Source organism: Thermobia domestica, chromosome 4 (genome assembly GCF_964235325.1).
Source record: "Thermobia domestica chromosome 4, izTheDome1.hap1.1, whole genome shotgun sequence".
Taxonomy (NCBI): domain Eukaryota; kingdom Metazoa; phylum Arthropoda; class Insecta; order Zygentoma; family Lepismatidae; genus Thermobia; species Thermobia domestica.
In genome coordinates this window covers 291,707,066-291,726,890 of record NC_137457.1, presented here as the reverse complement: position 1 = coordinate 291,726,890, position 19,825 = coordinate 291,707,066, and the positions used below count along the sequence as shown (strand labels likewise).

Genomic DNA, 19,825 nt, shown 5'->3' with positions numbered 1-19,825 from the left:
GTAGGCTTCCCAAAGGAGGATTCATTGGTAAGTAGCCAATTTCTTGTTAATTTGAATAATCCTTTCATGCGGCCATATAATTTTAATTGTAATTACTATTAGAATGCAGTTCATTTGGGCAAATATGCTGTACATAGATGAATTATAAATGTTGAAGTAAACCAATTTTATTTTTTCACGCCATTATTTGAAAGTTATTTCTGGAGCTCTTGGAACATATTTGAAGAAATATGTTTACCACTTCACAATACAGTGAAACGTTTATGTATTTAGAAATAAGAAAATTGTAACATAATGCTGTAACGATTTATTGCACTTGAAATTATTGTACACATTAAAAGCATTAATACATTAATAATAGGACAGTTGAAATGTGTTAAGTGACATTTAAGCGAAGTCTGCCACCACGTTTGGAAACCTCGAAGAATGTATATTCCTGTTGAAAGAAAAAAGAATATAAAGTTTAGCTGTAATTTTCTCAGTACATTAAGATATTTAATGTTCTATTATGTATATGACATGTATGATATTTGATAATGCCTTATTCTGATACCACGAAGTAACTGTTAGTGTAACGAAACAGAACCGTGATAAGAAAAGTTAGCATCCGTTACAAGGTAAACATCAACAAACGGTTGTTTTCTTTCAGTAATGTTAGGGACTGGTTCATTCATATCACGTTTCCAACTGGCAATGTATGGTGTAAGACCACACTTTTACAGCTGGAAAAAAGGCAGAAATAAATGGAGCACAGGAGAAAGGAGATAAAGTAAGGCAGTGGCATAAAATATCGTATTTCGATAATCTGTGTATTCTGCAAATGCAAGCACTCCATATAAAATCACTACAGAAAATTCATTCAACTACCAAACTAACGCTCACAAGCACTCCATATAAAATCACTACAGAAAATTCATTCAACTACCAAACTAACGCTCACAAGCACTCCATATAAAATCACTACAGAAAATTCATTTAACTATCAAACTAACGCTCACAAGCACTCCATATAAAATCACTACAGAAAATTCATTCAACTACCAAACTAACGCTCACAAGCACTCCATATAAAATCACTACAGAAAATTCATTCAATTACCAAACTAACGCTCATAAGCACTCCATATAAAATCATTTCAGAAAATTTATTCAACTACCAAACTAACGATCATCTTCGGCTGTAAAATCAATGACTTGTTAGAAATACCTTTCAAAGTACTTCCCAGCTACTATTGTAACTTTTCTGACAAATACCATGTTGAACTTAAATGCAATTTTGAACTGAAAAATTAAACAATTGGCAATAGAACTTTACATTGCCAAACTTCCCAAATCATTGTTATTATTTACAATATAAAAATCAGTTAAAATGCATCTACCAGTATCTCTACCAATTGTCTAAAAACCCATGCTATTGTAAGCGCCTCTCAATAAATTTAGCTCTACATAAAAAAAAAAAACTGTACTTATAGTTTGAGTAGATATTGCAGGTGTTAGCAGTCATAGACGCTGATGATTTCAGAAAATTTCCGCTGCGGAGGGCTTTCAATATAAACGTAATCCTGCGAAAATATTGGTATGGCTAGGAGTGGAAAGAATTTGCATCTCCCTGAAATCGTCACTGGATATAGATCCACGAGTAGCGTAATGTGCAAAATCGTTTATTTGCCGGTCAACACAAGCATTTTATCAATCCAAAGTTTGTCTTCACTATATTATCTCCGTGTGATTTACTAAGAATATGAGCAGAAACTGTGACGTCAAACAGCATCCAGTTTGAAATGACTAATCTTTTGTGGATATATTGATGACTGAACTAAGCAACCTATGAACAAATTTTAATAAATTTATTTCCAATCACAATGTTCAAATTGCGAACATATTGCAAAGGTAAATATTTTGATTTACAAGACTGAATCGCGAAATATGTTTGTACCTTCTCAATTAAACATGATGTTACAAGAATTTTATGATTTATATGAGTGAGATACCTTAGAAGATCCATTATGAATGTCATTCAAATTGGGTCGAAAACGTACCTCTTCATTCACTCTCAACTGGACGCAGTGAAGTAACTGGCAGTGTGGCTCCTCACTGGATATTGTAAACTCACGCGTTCTTTCTCTATAGTCAGGCTCAATATATAACGAACTAACAGAAATTTTACGCATAATATCCAACATTTCTGACAGTAAGATTATTATTATTATTATTATTTAGGCTATTATTATTATTACATACGCAGCTGCAATGGAAATCTTGCAAAAGAAAAACAAGGCAGACTTACAAATGTTTTATTTCCGACTTTCATGTACTTTGTCATGTTTCTTTTCATTTTCATAACGGTCACTTCCCTTGAAAGCATTAATATTGCCAGTCTTGAAATACGCTTTGTCCATCTACACCCATAACTTACTTAGTTCTTTTGTCAGCTTCTTCAAGCTACTGCGTCGTGATGTTCCATATGTTTTTCCTTAACCACCTTTGTTCTATGAGCAATGACATTGTCATGCATAAACCGCTCACACTTAGTATACCAAAAATTAAAAGATCTGGCAAAACTTTCAGCTATCGATATTTGATGTTCATTTTAACATTCTTGGATCGGGAGTACAATTCTCCTCCCTAAATACTACTGAATGAACCCCATAGTATGTGATATTGTCTTACTATGTATCTTTGGTCATACCTGGACACACTACTTGGTCTCCTGCCTTACTAGTCAAAATGTGCTTTTATTCCTTTTTCCAATCATTTGGGATCCAGTACTGATATCTACGGCAGAAATACATTTTCTTCTTCATCGTTTGCGTTAAAAATGGGTTTTTGCACCACGTCGAGCTAAGATATCCAAATTCTTAATAAGGCGATGCTGAATGATCCGAGTTGGTATGTTCTTCAATAACATAGGATGCTTCTTTTTTTCAGTTCTGTAGCAGTAATCCATGGATTGAGCAATACTTGAAAAAAGTTGTCTTTCCTACGATCATTGTGACCACTTTTCTATTTCATCTCACTTTAGGCAGCAGTTTCAATGCTCCTTTATGAGGTCCTAAATAACCTGTCTTGAAGCACGTATATATCTTCTGCTACACATATCACCGACATGCCTTGCTCTAGTAATGTTAAATCTCTAGCATTTTCTCTAAGTGATAGTTTTTTTTCATAAGAAACACAGAATAAAACACAGTAAAAGAAGCAAAAACACGTTTGAAGTGGAGTACAAAGAACTAAGTTTCTACCACTGCTGAAGATTTGACTGATGACGCCATTCTTAGCGAGAATCTACACGGCCCACTTATGAATCATGTGACAGAAAATTTCCTATGTTTTACCTTATGGTAAGAGAACAACAATGATACTTATTCTAAAATCCTGATAATATGATAATATTCTGTTTAAATATGCATGTAAAGATTTTCATTGTGGCCACTGTACTTAACTCTCTCTAAAATGAATACTCACTATTAGAAAAGCAGCTCCTAGGAGTAAAGCCTTCATTTTTTCGTTGATTTCTGAGGGGAAATTCACACATAGAAGATAACTGCCTGTTCGTGTGCCAGCTATAATCAACTCATCCCATTGGTGTGCGATGGTTGCTATCTGCATCAGTCTATCCTGACTTAGTACCTATCGTATAATTAAGAACTAGTAAAATATACACATACTGAGAAGAAATGTTACTGGATGAAAATAATAACAAATAGAGTAGCATGAGAAAAGTAATTTGTACTACCTGACCTTGTGCATCAGAAAATTGCTTTATTTTAAAAAATACATTTTTCCTCTAAATGCAACACTAAGGCTAGTTTTAGACGGAAGCATTTATCGTAGCATTTCTCGTAGCAAAAATCGTATCATCGATATCCTACCGTGTAAAGTAGCAAATGCTATAGCATTTCCCATCCCATGGCATATCCTATGGCATTTCTTGCCGATGGAACCTGCTCTATTTCGTAGCATTTTCCACAGAATTTCTGCTCCGATTGCAGCGCCGTGGTGTGTTCAAAGGAAGCGAAAGATTGTGTGTCAAATATCCATGCTCTTTGTTTTGTGTGGGAAATTGAATTGTAATAAAGAAAAATGAGGAAGTAGGGATACGATTAATATGTTGTTGATTAAAAAATATGAGGAACATCCTTGTTTGTACAAAGTTAAAAGCATACAGTTTCACTATACGAATCCACACAGAAATTCATTAAAAAAAAAAACCTTTTTGTTTCATTTATTGTACCTTCAGTAAGTAGTAGTAAGAGTAGAAGTAGGAGTACTTAGTAACAGTAGCAGTAAGTGCAGTAATAGTAATAATAGTAGTAGTAGTAGGAATAGGAGTAGGAGTAGGAAGGAGTAGTAGTAGTAGTTGGAGTAGGAGTTGTAGTAGTAGTAGTAGTAGTAGTAGTAGTAGTAGTAGTAGTAGTAGTAGTAGTAGTAGTAGTAGTAGTAGTAGTAGTAGTAGTAGTAGTAGTGGGAACGGGTTAGAAGCCCCGAAGGGGTTGGTTGAGTTCTGTTCTCGATACAAAATGGGGAAATTACAGACTTGCCAAAATTTTATGGCAGCTTATTGAAGATTACGTGCATTTCAGGTTCGGCTTTAATTTCTATATTTTCACGTAAATACGCATTTCAGATGTAAGTGCACACCATATTTCCATTACTTATACACTAGTCTATTAAAATATTAGAAATTTCTTCTGTAAATTTTAAAATCTATGGATCTGTATAGTATAACTGTACCGTTAAAAGTCTTTTGTATCATAATAAGCATATGCGAAAAAGGGCTTTAGAAGAAACAGTGACTGAAATATCTGTTTTTAGTTTTGGAGCCATAATTGCGTTCTTCTGCAATGATTTGTTTCCTACGTCACGACAAAATGCTTCCGTGTAAAAGCACAATATACTTTTGATGCCATAGAATATTATACGAGATTTTTGGCAGCACATCTGCTACGAGAAATGCTACGATAAATGCTTTCGTCTAAAACTAGCCTAATATTGTTTTGCGCTGAATACTTGAATATAAATTAAATATTTTTGAATGAAAATATTCGAACGGAAGGTATCCTGTTTATAAACCATAACATTTGATCATTAATATGTATGTTTCAGCAGTATATATTACGTCGATTTAATTGCAATTTAAACTGTATTGTTTCAATTCAATTCAAAATGAATAATATACTGTTACTAAAAATGAATGTGCTTCGCCGTTTATCATTAGGACACGGATCTGTATATATCCATGTAGTTTGCATTATGCATTACTCATTACCAATTATTTAATTCCACAGAATTTGAATGGTATTATAGGAATTGAACACAGGAAAACCTAGAAGAGAAAAATTAACATTACTTTTATCAGCTTTCCATGACAAAACATGCCTATCTTTCGACAAAAAATCTTCGGTTGTCCGTTGTCTGATTCTACGAAGGTATTTGTAAACGCAGACAAAATTATTTAGGCATGACAAAACGAAACGTACACACTAGAATAAAAGAGTGTTTAGTTTTGTGTTTAAACGATTATGACCACTCGCCTCTCTCTACAGAGCCCTGTATTATTATCCGTAAACTCTGTTAAAATCTCTATATTATCCTGCGTACAGTTGTGGGTGAGCCAGATAGAGAGAAAAGTTTTCGAATTATTTTGTTGGTTAATATAATTTAAATTACACAATGTCTTAATCTGTAAATATACACAAAAAAAAGAGTAGACCCACTGATTCAGTCATCAACAAATGTTCGAAACTGTATTTAACGTAGAACCACATTCTCTTGTACCTTAGGCTGTGGATAAGAAGGGGTTTTGCTAAATACGACCTTTAATGGGGAAGGGGGGGGGGGGTCGTTCTCAGAATTTCTACAACAGAAGCGTACAATCTTTAAAAAAAATGTATAAATGATCTCCTTGCACCATAGGCTGTAGATAAGACAAGGTTTCGCGAAATACAACTGGGGCTTTCGTTTTTATCTCGCGCACCTGATCTCCAAAATTATTGAACGCAGGACTATCGTGTGGGGACGTTAGTTTTGTAGTTTATATATATATATATATATATATATATATATATATATATATATATATATATATATATATATATATATATATGAGAGTTAGTTACTATGTAAGTTTTCTTCGCTTAGCTTGTAGCAATAAAATTCTATTTTTAACCGATATGACTTCTCCCAAGAGCCGCCACAGAAATGCTTCTAATATGGTCCTATCGCATTGCTAGTTATATGTGGACAACCTAAAGAAAATCTTCTCATATTGTGCAATCAGAAGTGAAGTATGTGCTGTATAGCATTACTGTTTCATCAAGCGCTAGGGTAGGATCCATAGGGCTGCCATTCGTCCCCGGAACATCCGGGATCGTCACGGAATCGAGATCTGCGTCGGGGTGTCCCGAAAATATTTCTCGGGATGCTTAAATGTCCCGGATTTCAGCAAAGAAAGAAAGCTTTTCTTTTTTTTTAACAGGATTAGGTATATAATTATTCTCTTTACATTTTGAGTATGGCAATTCGAAAGTTGGAAAAACAATACTTAAGCACATACTTGAATACATAAAACATGGATTTAATTAAGTTCACGACTTAACTACTTTGACATTGAACGAAGCATTCGTTTCATTCGACCAGGAACAAAAGCTTTTACTGCTCAATCTTACTGTTATCTTTATCACACTTTCAATCTACATCTTGCTTCTGAAATATTTTAATCAATAATGACCGATATTTTTGGTAATTTTCCGCTGGCCATTCAAGAAGAAAATTATATTGTTTTAATTAATAAAACTGAACAGACAACAATGGGAAAATCTGGAGTAGAACACAATTGCCAATGTTAACCGTTATTTTTAAAAATGGTTACAACACGAACAAACAAAACATGTGAAAGGAGGAAACGTCATATCTTGAATGAGCTAAAACAGACTCTGAAAGCCGCGAAACATATCAGATCCTGAGAAATTAAAAAAAAATGCTTACCAGGGGGAGGGGGTAAATCATCTCACGTTTGCTTAACTAGGAAGGAGAAGGTCTACTAAAATGACCAAAAATGTGATTATGTACCGTAACACTTAAACAACTCTATCTAATGGAAGAAAGTAAATGAGTATATAACACTTCTTTTTATTTTAAGCATTTCCAAGATTCTCGTAATTTAGTAGCGTCCCGGATTTTCATTTTCGAAATATGGCAACCCTAAGGATCCTAATATGAACTGAAATTTTTCTTGAGGGCGTAAGGTAGTTTTTGGTTACGGTTGGTAACAATAACGCTTATGTGCGATTATATATTGTAATTTTTAGAGCAAAAAGTGTTTCTAAATGTTGCATTAACCAGAAGAAAAACGAAGGTAGTTTAAAAAGGTAGCGATTAATATTGATTTGTTTGAAGATTATTTCAAGTTTTTTATATTGACTTCTGTAATGTACTTCTCGTTATGAAAACGAATCTATATTGATTTCGAGTGCGAAGAAAGGGTACAGTATCTAGGTACTTGTTTATTGAGATAATGATGATATAATAAATTAGAACGACAAACTATGAGGACATATATACATTTCCTGTTATATATAAGGCAAATATCTATAATACAGGATAATACAGGATGGATAATACAGGTAAGTATACAGACCAACATCGATCAAGTATGACATTTTAATTTATTTGTTTTGCTTTGTTCCGAGCTTAAGGCATAAGTGAAAATAAATTAAGAACAAATAAGGATGAAATTAAATCAATATATGTATGGATAACAATAAGTAAATGATATAAAATGTCATGACCGATCAATACGGGACTATATACCTATTTTTGGGCCACCCTGTATATTGAATACTAAAGCTACCCCAGTTAATGCGTACTTATTTATGCAGTGAATAGTGTATGATAGTGTGAACATTAATTATTCCAAGACAAAAAAGTAACGAACTGTGGCAATATATAAGCTTACACGGTGTTCATTATTATAGCGCATTTTATATTTATGATAATAATATTTCCGATCTTTGCAATTTTCCCTATCTTTTTTCGTGTTCTGGTTCGTGATATTCATACTTATTAATTAGTACTATTAGCAATAATAAGATTAACGAATTTTATGTGAACTTTTGATACAATAATTCTTTGTCATGTGATTATACACTATTATTTGTTAATGTCATTTCTAAAATATAGGCCTATATATTTCAATTTTCATTGTTTTATTTAGCCACAATTACCATTCTTAAGTTACAAGTCTTACCCATTAAGTCTAGTCAATTTTGCCCAAGAAGACAAATAGAACCCTTTTGTGGAATTTTCTACGACAATTTTAATGTTGTAATAAGGGAATATAATTTACCTTAAATTCTGCATCTGCGTATGAGTTACAGCAAAAAGCACTGGGACCTTCTATTCTCAAAATAACGTCATTAGCTTCATTCTTCACCATAAAACTTGGTACAAAGAGCGTCCATTCTTGTTGAATAGAGCCTATTTTCCTTCCTGGGGGTGAGTAAATGTCCATAGCCTTTAAAATAAAATAAAAAACATATATAAAATAAAAGTAAAGAAAAATTGGGATTCTAGTTTATGGTATAGTCAAATGAGAAATGTTATCAGTCAAGTTTGTATACTAACTTTCGGTAGTTCAACATTTGAATATTTGCCCTATACTATTTTCTTTTCTTTTCTAGTGCATTTTATAAAAGCATTGTTTGTGCAGGAAGTCCACTATGGATTGTAACTCACCTCTAAACAACAAAAGCAACAGCACATACAGCAACCTAATGGACGATTCAAATGGATGGCTTCTCTACCATGTGGATCCATCAGCTTCATCTCGAAGGGTCGACTGGATCCCCAACATTGGCGATGGAAAGGTGTTGATTGTTCCGCACCTACATATACCGTTTCTCGGTTCTGGTCCTTCACCAAAAATCTATTCGCTGATTCCACAGAAGATAACACTAAAAGAATGAGATAACATTGTTTACAATAATTAATTCGTTACCTTTTGTCGACATGAAAATTAATTTACATTTGTCAATCACAAAATATATATAATTCTTTATGAGTTCACGTAACATTATATGTAGTATTGTGCCATTGTTAGAAGTATGTGTCACTTTTACCAGAAGATAAACAAAATAGATGAAAATCTGCAGTGGTGGATCTAGAAGGTAAAACCTGGGGGACAGCTAGAACCAAGACTATGATATGTATATCATGAGTTCACTATAAATTTTCAAAAATATAGAAATAACAGCTTAAATTATTTTTGTCACTCGGAAAACTGGGGGCCTAGCCCCCCCTGCCCCGAGCGGATAGGTGCTGATTGCCACGGGTGCTGACTGCCACAGCCAATTATTGGTGCTGATTGCTACGACTGTCTCTGATTGCAAATATGAAGGTGCTGACTGCCACGAGCCTGGGAGAAACTGTATTTGGGAAGAGAGGAATTAATCCCTCATACTAAATTTATGATTAATTAATTAATTTAGTAGGGATTAATTTAGTAATCATCACAGCAAATCTATGTGGCATCCTATAAGTTACAAAGTTGCTCACTAAGTGGAACGACATACTCCTACACTTGGATGTTTATAAAGGGATTGTCTTTTCTGTTATATGTACAATTTGCACATTTCGTTGTTTATATTAATTGTTTTATTGTATTATTTAATGGATATGATGGTCTGAAGCCAGCTGACAAGGGAAGTTTGGGAGAAGCACTCGCCTGCAGAGAAATAAGCATGTCATTTGAAGGACCAATTCGTGCTTATTACAACAGGTAATAAAACTCCTGTACGTTGATAACTGTTCGAGATATTCAGCTTGGAAGTTTATATGAGAAAATGAGTGGATGCACGTTTCAATGCGTTAAGTATTCTCTCCCATGGCGAAGCCTGATGGTTTGAACTTGCTATTGCTTGATCACTGGGGTCCATTCACAGACAAATTGTCCATTACAAGTTGCATGAGGATGGCAAAGACCTAATGGTTGAGAAGATACCAAAGAATTGCACACGATTTGTGCAACCATTTAATGTGTTTTGAATCCGATCAATCAAAGATTATGGCAGGAGATTTGTACATAGTATGAAACTTCTTCATCTGGACGTTATAATGTACCAACGAAACAATCAAATAAAGTTCATGTCCATACGAATCACTTCCGATCACCGCGATACATTGGATTGTTTGAGTTTGCGTTCTACAAGGCAGGTTACGAACAAATTATAGGCCTATAACTTTTTAATCACTTGTCGAATTTGCTTTTTGCTTTGGTTCTGCGAACTGTTCCCTTGACGGATGCAACGCAATTGCACATATAAAATGTTCATGGTGCAAGGGAGTATTTTGCCTAACAAACCCGTTAGTTACTGCAACACTTTTTTTTTTTTTTTTTTTTTGTTCCTTCCGATAGCTTTCAATTCGTATGTCAATATTCGTTACTAATTATGTTGTACTTAACGCGTTTAAATGCGTATATCCTCATTTTCTCATATAAACTTCCAAGTTGAATATCTCGAACCGTTCTCAACCGTACAGAAATTTTATTAGCTTGTTGTAATTAGCATGAATTGGGACTTCAAATGGCATGCTTAGTTTCTCTGAAGGCGAGTGCTTTCTCCTTAACTTCCCTTGTGAGGGACAGCCAGCAGTGCTTTTTTTGATGGAACTTTCAAGAGCTGCTCGAAACAATTTGCGCAGCTGTACACAGTTCATGCTGACATAGGGAGTTCAAGTGAGAATACATAAATCGTACCAATTTTGTACGCACCGATCCCTGACAAAACTGAAAGTACACTCATGTCCAAAATTATTGTTGCATATCTATAACTGTCTTCTTGTAAGAATATAATTTGATAATTTTGCAGAATACTTTTAATACTGATATTATGTGTATAATCAGGAAATATACTGTATATTTGTGGTAAATTTCATAGGAAAAGAATTATAAATACGAAAATCATAATGAGTAAAATAAAATGTAACTAAATGGACAAAAAAATTATTTTCGTTTTATTGTTCTTATTTACTGCTCTTTTGACATGAAATTTACCACATACTTGTCTTTACCGATTATACACATACTAACATTATAAGAAATACCGGGCGAATTCGTTATCAAATTATATTACTAGAACAACATATTTATATATGATCTTGAAGCTTTGCTGGCGTCTACTATTAATCCAATGTTCTCGGGATTGCTGCCAGAGTAGGTGTTGCTGTGCTGAGCTTTCGTTACCATACAGCGGCAACATCTTCAGAGCTATGTGTTGGAATGTGCTGGTCGTACAATTTATATTGTGGTCTTTAGGAATTGCTGTGTTTCTATTGGTTGTTTTTGTTGGCCAATGACGTGCTCTGATTTTGCTGGTGGAAACTGCTCTCTGATTGGCTGATGGTTCTTTTCGTACTGAAGAGCTGGAACCAGATGTCAGGTAGATGATAACCTTCGTCTCTGTTGATGGATGGCTTGTATGTACGGATGAATAAAGATTCATGTATTTTCCTGTCCCAGAACTGTTTACTTTTCTTTAGTACTTCAATTTGGTCCCACATGGCCGTATGATTGTATTGTATGCAGTGTTCGGCTATTGCATATTTTTCGGGTTGTTTAAGTCTGGTGTGTCGCTTTTGTTCTTTGATTCTGTCTTCAATGTTCCTTCCTGTTTCACCTATGTAAGTGGCGTTACATTCACAGGTGATCCTATAGATGCCTGGTGTCTTTAATCCCAATGAGTCTTTTGCACTTGGTAGTAAACTCCTGATTTTCGGTGGAGGGCAGTGTACAGTCTTGCTGTTGAATTTCTTCAATAGTCTTGCTAGTTGGTTGGAGGTTTTTCCCATATATGGAATAAGTGCAATATTTTCCTTGTCTGCCGTGTTGTCCTTTTTTGTGGTGCAATCTCTGCTACTGTATTTTCTCATGGCTGTGTTGATCTGTTTCGACGAATATCCGTTAAATTTGAATACTGTTTCCAGGTGAGACAGTTCTGTGCTTATATTATCTGGATCTGCTATTTAGTATGCTCTATGTATTAGAGTATTTAACACCCCCATCTTCTGTGCAGGATGATGAAAACTGGTCGCATCGAGGTAGAGATCAGTGTGTGTGGGTTTCCTGTAGATTGAATGGCATAGACTTCCATCTGGGTTCTTGTATACGAGTACGTCCAGGAACGGGAGTCTTCCTTCTGTTTCTGTTTCCATTGTGAACTGGATGTTGCGGTGTATAGAATTCAGATACTGCAGGAATTCGTCGAGTTTCTGTCTGCCATGGGGCCATATGACGAATGTGTCGTCTACATATCTGTAGAATACTGTAGGTTTGTATGTTGCTGTTTCTAGCGCTTTGTGTTCAAAATACTCCATATAGAAGTTCGCTATTACTGGAGAGAGAGGAGAGCCCATTGCCACACCATCACTTTGTTCAAAGAAATTGTCTTGGTAACTGAAGTAGGTAGACGTTAGGGTGTGTCTGAAGAGATGTACTATATCCTTGCTGAAGTGCAATTCCAGGAGTTTAATAGAATCTTCCAGAGGTACCCTCGTAAAGAGAGAAACCACATCAAAGCTGACGAGTATGTCATCTGCGTTTGTCTTGATGCTGTGTAGCAGTTGTACGAAATGGCTGGAGTTTCTGATATGGTGTGTACACTCTCCTGTTAGTGGCTGTAGCAGTCCTGTTAATTTCTTGGCCAGGTTGTACGTGGGGCCTCCTATGGTGTTAACTATGGGTCGTAATGGAACTTCTTTCTTGTGTATCTTCGGAAGGCCATAAATCCTTGGTGGTATTGAACCGAAAGGTTTAAGCCTCTTCTTTTCTTCTTCATTCAGACTGGAACTTTGTATTAATCTGGAAGTTTTCTTTTCGATGGCCTTGGTTGGATCTCTGTCAATTTTTCTATATGCTGGATCTTCCAGTAGGCTTGTTAATTTGGAGTGGTAGTCTTTCACTTATAGTGGTAGTCTCTTCAATACCACCAAGGATTCATTATTATTATTATTTTATTATTATTATTATTATTATTATTATTATTATTATTATTATTATTATTATTATTATTATTATTATTATTATTATTATAAGTATTTTATCTGTTGGCTGGTCGTGGGACTAATAGGTAATCCTCCACCTGTATGTTAGAGTCTGAAAATGTCTTTTCCACGCTTCTCGATCTTCAGCTTCCTCTTTTAACTCCCAACACTTTCTTCTGTTTTTGATATCATCGATAAGTTCTCTTCTTCTTCTTTCTACTTCTCGCTTTCATTCTATCTTACAATCTATGACAATATGAAGAAGGCAATTTCTTTGTAAAATATATTCAATCCAATTTGCCTTTTTACGAAGAATATTCGATAAGATCGTCTTCTTCTCTCCTACTTCTTTTAAAATATCTTCGTTTGTTACTCTCTGTCTCTCTGTGTCCATTTTAGCTTCATCTTTCTCCAACATGACATTTTGAAGCTCTCTAAATATTTCTTCCCTAGTGAAACATACAAGTGATCTTTTCTTGTTGAATGTTTCTCTTGCTACGTCAATTATTCTTCACCTGATCTCTTTGCTGCGATAAGCTTTTTTTTTTCTTCTTCAAAATGCTTTCCAGATATTTGAAATGATCGACCTCTTCAAGCTCTCTTTGTTCTACTCTGATACTTAAGTGTGTGTTTCCACGGGATATTCTCACGACTCAGGGGCGCCCGAAGAAAATGTTCTAGGGAGGGGCCCATCTCGATGGTTGATATATTACGCCTGGTATTTAATATACGTGCTTTGCTATATTACGTATACATTTTCGTGAGCCAGAGGGGAGCCCGGGCCCCACCCTGCCCTCCCTTCGGGTGCCCATGTCATTACCTTAACCTTTCCGAAGTTGATTTCCATTCCATATTGTTTCCCATTGTGAGCTATTCTGTTTATCATTTCTTATAGTCCTTCCTCGGTGCTTGCTATAATAACTGTGTTGTTTGCATATGTGAGCTTGTTGATGATCTGTCAGCCAATTTTGAAATCTGTAAATTCAGTGAATGCATCCTTCATTAAACATTCACTGTAAACGTTGAATAATTAGGGTGAAATATTACATCCTTTTGTGACTCCTTTACCAACTTCCACACTATTGTTTTCTCCTGGGCTCAGGCGCATATAACCAAGAAAATGAAGGATTTCAAATATCGAGGAACAACATACGATGCGCAAGGGGATGTGCAAAAGAAAGTTGTGCGCAGGATTCACGGGATGGTCAAATCGGAGGGAGGTCTCAAGAGCATTAGGCGACAAGAAAATACAGATTAACCTCAAGAGAAAAATATATACAGATAGCAGTGAAACTGAGATTGATGTACTCATTAGAAACAGTGATACTGAAGAAGACTATAACTAGGATGAAAGTGGCAGAAATAAGTATGCTAGGGTGAATGTGTAGGGTCACAAGGAAGGATCGCATCATATACCAAGGGATCAGAAAAGGTTACAAAACTGGGAATGAAAGTGCAGGAACCGAGATTGAGATGCTGAGGAGGGATGAAGAATATGTGGAGGGAAAGTCATGCAAATGAAGGTGATTGGGCTGCGAGAAGAGGCAGAGCTAACAACTACAACAAAAAGACGTTAGGATTAGTAAAGAGAAACCTGATATATAAGGGACTGACGGTTGAAATGGAATTAGACAGATCATTGTAGCGAACTCTCATCAAAAACAGAAACTCTACTAAAGTGGGAAAAGCTTAGGAGGAGGAAGAAGACTATACTATGTTCCCTATACTATGTTTTCTCACTTTTCTTAATAATAATAATAATAATAATAATAATAATAATAATAATAATAATAATAATAATAATAATAATAAATCTGATATTTTTGGAAAGTAGAACACTTAAGAGTTCCTAAATTAATTAGCATTTGCTTTCAACATCTTTCGTACATGTGGTGCAGAAATTTCGGTCATTCATAATTATGATACTATAAATTGCTTACGGAAATGTCGGTTCATAAATACAGATTTGGAACTGTATTTTAGTAGTTTCCAATAGTATTTTGTACATGTGGGATGTCCTATTTTTTAAAAACTCCTTTATTCTTTCCCCGCCAAGTGAACTTTGTTGTGGACAAACACCATGTGCGTCGGTTTTCTCGGGGTTCTCCCGTTTCCTTCCACTTTCTTCATTCTACCATTTCATTCATCTCTCATCATCGCCGTCTCCTTTAACTAACCGGCATAATCGTGGGACGCAAAACTCAAATATTTCATTTTCATTTTTTCCTGTATTCTTCATCTTTATGTGATCCGTAAAATTTCCAAGAACCCGTGGAAATGACATGCAAGAATCTTAGTATGGGATTCGAACCGTATGGGTTGCTACCGAAAATTGAACTTTGGTGACTCTACTAAAGGCAGGAATTCTAATTATTTAGCAACAAGAATACTTATAACTGTTGAGTATTCTTCTTCTTGCTGTAGCACAGTGTATCTTCCTATTCAAACAAAAATAGGGCGCGTCGCTGAACACTATGACACTGTATTAAACGAAAGATTCAGATCGTATTCGTTTGTAACTGACAAGCAGAACTTTACCCATCGATCTGACTGATCCGCATTTAATTGTATTGCATCTGCAACTTATAGGATGCCAGCTATACAATATCCGGACAAGGGAAGACTAGCTGATATTACTTTCCAGTGAGAGACGACGGTTAATGCGGTTGGGACTCTTCACAAACCATGCTAGAACCGCTGTTCCGTCTCGTCATTTGTGGCAGCTCTTGGTCGCCCAATACATGCTCTATCGTTCATATTGTTAATTTCTCGGAATTTGGTGATCACGTACGTGACCATGCTGTGTGATGCTAGATGTCTGTCTGGATGCTGTCTGTTCTAGTCCTCTACAATGTCTCTGGAACTGTGTTCTCCGGATATTAGTATAATTTCTATCTTCTGTTCCTTTGTCAGAGGCGCCTTAAATAATTTGTAACAAGTGATTCTGTTCAGTCACAATGAGGCTTTTGAAACAATCAGTGTTCATGACGTGCAAATCTAAAAGAAATGATTACATCTTTGGATTCTGAACTCAAACCAATGGTACATGATATATGATATTAACCCTTCCCGTTTGAAATTTCAAACTTGCATTCAAGATAGCGGCCATGGTTTCCATTTACCCTACAAGCTACCTCCCGTATAATATAAGGTAAGAGATTTCCTATTTTCCTGTAAGGTTTCAAAATAAACGGATGCCAAAAGAATTTTCCTGTATAAGGAGAAATGCTGCCGTAAGGTCCAAGCTACTTTAGCCTAAGAGTTAATCCAAGAATTGATATCACAAAACTTTATTAGGGAAGACGGGAGTAATGCACATCACCTAAGGAAAAATTATATCAAACGATTCTTTTTTAATCACGATTAGTTCATATTATTATAGGAATCTTCCTCTATGTCCCATATGCGTAAGACACGATTCAGATTTACCAGTAGGTACTACATTTAAAAAAATAATAAATAAAATAAAAAAATATGAGAACTACATTGATCCCCACTTCCCGCGTCTTGGAGTAATTGGGTTAATTAATAATCCCATATTATGATGATAACGATAAAATAAATAGTCAGCTAATTTTTACTATAAGGATCATCATTCACTCTAATATATTAGATAATATTACGGTTATTAAAACAAATAAAACCAACCACTTGTCTCATTTTAATTCATAAAAAATGTAATCACATGAAAACGTAAAGAAAGATTTTATTGATGTGATCGTTGTGATTTCCATTACCCAACTGAAATTTCTAGAATATTATATATATTATTTGTGCAAATGAAGTGAGAACAACAACGTAACACTTAATAGAAAGTAGGTGAAGCACAATATCGAAAACTAAAACTAAAACTGCGAAACAATAAAGGTTCTATATATAGCAATTAAGAAGAAATCCTACATTTATAGTACACTCAAAAAAAAAGTCAACTCTCTTTAATAACTTCCTTCCATTGACTGACAGAGCTCCCTCATCACTATGTAGTTAACATAAACGTTTTCGTCGCGGAAGACCCGAGTTCGATTCCCGGCGGCACCACATTTCGTTCGGACTCCATGTTAAGTTGTTGGTCCACCTCTTATACAACCTTATACAACCTCTTATACAACCTACAGCGGTTAATGTTATTATGGCTAGAGAGCAAATGTCAGAAACGACTCGGTGCGTATAGTCTCTGGGAAACTTGGATGATCTCCATTCCCCACTGATCCATATTACCAGTGTCTCCCCTAAATCAGCCAATATGAGTCCTATATATACAACTAATCTTTGCTCTTCTTGCTTTCTCTTACTATTTGCTATCTTAGTATGTTAATATTATTTTACCTTCGTTAAGTAATTACTTACAGTCGATGAGCTCAATAGTTTGTTGTATGTAAACTTTCTCAACTGACTGAAGATATTGAAGGCCTGACAATGGGGATGGTGCAGTAAGTCCGATTGGTGTCCATGTTCCAACTGATCAGAAAAGTGAAGAAAAAATACCTTTAAAAACGTACATGTAAATCTAAACAACAGAGAAAATGTGAGACTCTGTTACATACCCTGTGGCTTGTGTATAGCCCTCTCCCCCCCAGTTTTTTTCACCGGAACTGGAAGAGTCACTACTACTACTACTACTACTTATATCGAGAACAGAACTCAACCAACCCCTGCGGGGCTTCTAACCCGTTCCTACTACTACTACTACTACTATTGCTACTAACTATTACTACTACTGCTGCTACTACTACTGCTGCTACTACTACCGCTACTGCTACTACTACTACTACTTATACAGAGGTGCCCACAAGGGGGGGCTATGACGCAAAGTGCGTCATTGAAATATTTGGGGGGGTTAAAATCTGTATAAATATGTTTGAGGGAGTGTAAAAATTAATCGAAAAGAAGTTTTTTTCATGGAAGAACACCTACGGGTAGACAATTGGGGGGGGGGGTGCGTCATGGACATAAGGGGGGTGGGCACCACTGACTTATACTAAAGCTTCCTTACCGCAAGATTTACATCTTAAATCTTTATAACATGCGATTCCGATTCATTATGAACTAGTATGAATCGTTAGAATCACTAGATTCGTTAAAAATCACTGGGGGGAGCGGGCTATACTCAATCCTACACTGTATACATAAGGAAGTAAAGTATAACGTCTTTTTGTTTTTATCAATAGAGAATGTTAGATGAATAGAATTTTTGTAATGCTGCTGAAAACATTCTAAACAAAGTTCAAGTTGTAGACGAATTCTACATCTGTTCAAATTTTATTTTTTCTGTTAAATTAGAATTGTGTGATACTGTGCAACACTGTGAAGTTACTATAAAGTTATTACGACTACATATTCATTGGCCTATTCAAATTACTGTTAAAATCAAATCATTTTAAAGACTTTTTCAAAACTTATTTAATTCATCAATTCAACCTCAAAGAACATTTTATCTCAACTGTATATTGCCAGACAAGTACTTGTGAAATCATTACATTCATTTCTCATTTGTAAAAATAGCCCATGAACGATAGACTAGTATTGCTTCGACCATCACACCACATTACTTGCATTGCACGACTCTGCTGGTTGAATGATTCAAACGTCATTGTCCTGTCCTATTAAAGCTGTCAGAGCACACTTCTCGATAATCATTTAAAATATGAAACTAGATCGTTAGTTCAGTTTGTTTAGTTGCTCTTGTTAGGAAAGGTTCCGAGTTCTAACTTAACCTAACCTACCACCTAAACTAACCTAGCATACTAGTGACACGTTCGATAAATACGAGTGTACAAGTATTGTAATTATTTGATCTTGCTAATTTAAACATAAATATAGTGAACAAAAACTAATTTTTCTGTTTAGAAAAAGTTATGTTATCATTATGTTATCCCGCAACAGAAAATACCACACTAAACTTTGTTGCCTTGTTTTAATAAACCATATTTCTCCTTAGAGTGGGGCAGTTGGTTGAGTGTCAAATGCTCAAATTTAGTATAATTGATCTGATTAAGGGCTCCATTCCGTAGATATTTGCGTCAACGCATCTCAAACTCTGCATATTAGTTTCTGATATAGGCACAGCGGGCAAGTATTGCGTTATCAATAGCTGCGAAGGCTGGAACGAAATAATGCTATTTATCTCAAAATATTTGTATTTCTCATCCGTCCTCTTCTATCTACACATCATAACTTTCAAACCATTAACTTAATATTTTATACCATATAGTTCCAACTTACTTGTTGCTATTGGTGCTGATCTTTCATCCGAACGATAACCTGAAATATGAATAAGGTTTATTTGAAATAAAACAATCTTATTAACAACTATTTTTTAATCTATAATTTAGTCACAACTTAAATAAATAACATATAATTCGTTAAGACAAACTAAAGAATCGTATTTAGATCAGGCCCAAAACAAACCACAGAGGTTTAGGGAGGCCATGAATATGTTACGAGGGCCAAGTCATTAAAAATTCTCGTACAAATATCTAAATTGTGCCTTTTGTATTGAGGTCTCGAGGAGTCAGGCTTTATGTAAGAACTAGTATGTGCCCTATCCAAATATCCATGTTCCAGAATCCTGCTTTACTTCCACAACAATTTTTATAGAGGTAGTTGATGAGTGCTTCAAATTATACCTAGGTATGCCAATAGCCAAACTGTCTCCATAAAAATTGTTGCGCGAGTACCGTAAGATTCTTAAACATGTATTTTTGGATAGCGCACATAGTAGTTCCTAAGTAAAGTCTTGACTCGATTACGGTATGTCCTATAGTTTCGGAGCTATGGACGTTTAAAG

At 35.2% G+C, this 19,825-nt stretch overlaps 1 protein-coding gene across 4 annotated transcripts in view; it reads right to left on the bottom strand.

Moving 5' to 3' along the window:
* Window positions 1-292: 292 nt before the first annotated feature.
* Window positions 293-19,825, bottom strand: part of LOC145684168 (phospholipid scramblase 2-like) — a 48,048-nt gene continuing 28,515 nt past the window's right edge. For all 4 annotated transcript variants that reach the window (XM_081756155.1, XM_081756157.1, XM_081756153.1 and 1 more), the window contains 6 exons: window positions 19,261-19,299; window positions 17,386-17,496; window positions 8,737-8,954; window positions 8,348-8,515; window positions 3,466-3,630; window positions 293-436 (listed from right to left, as the gene is read on the bottom strand). In XM_081756155.1, coding sequence (XP_081612281.1) covers window positions 377-436; window positions 3,466-3,630; window positions 8,348-8,515; window positions 8,737-8,954; window positions 17,386-17,496; window positions 19,261-19,299 — 761 coding nt within the window. In that variant the 3' untranslated portion in view covers window positions 293-376. The remainder of the gene's footprint in view (window positions 437-3,465; window positions 3,631-8,347; window positions 8,516-8,736; window positions 8,955-17,385; window positions 17,497-19,260; window positions 19,300-19,825) is intronic.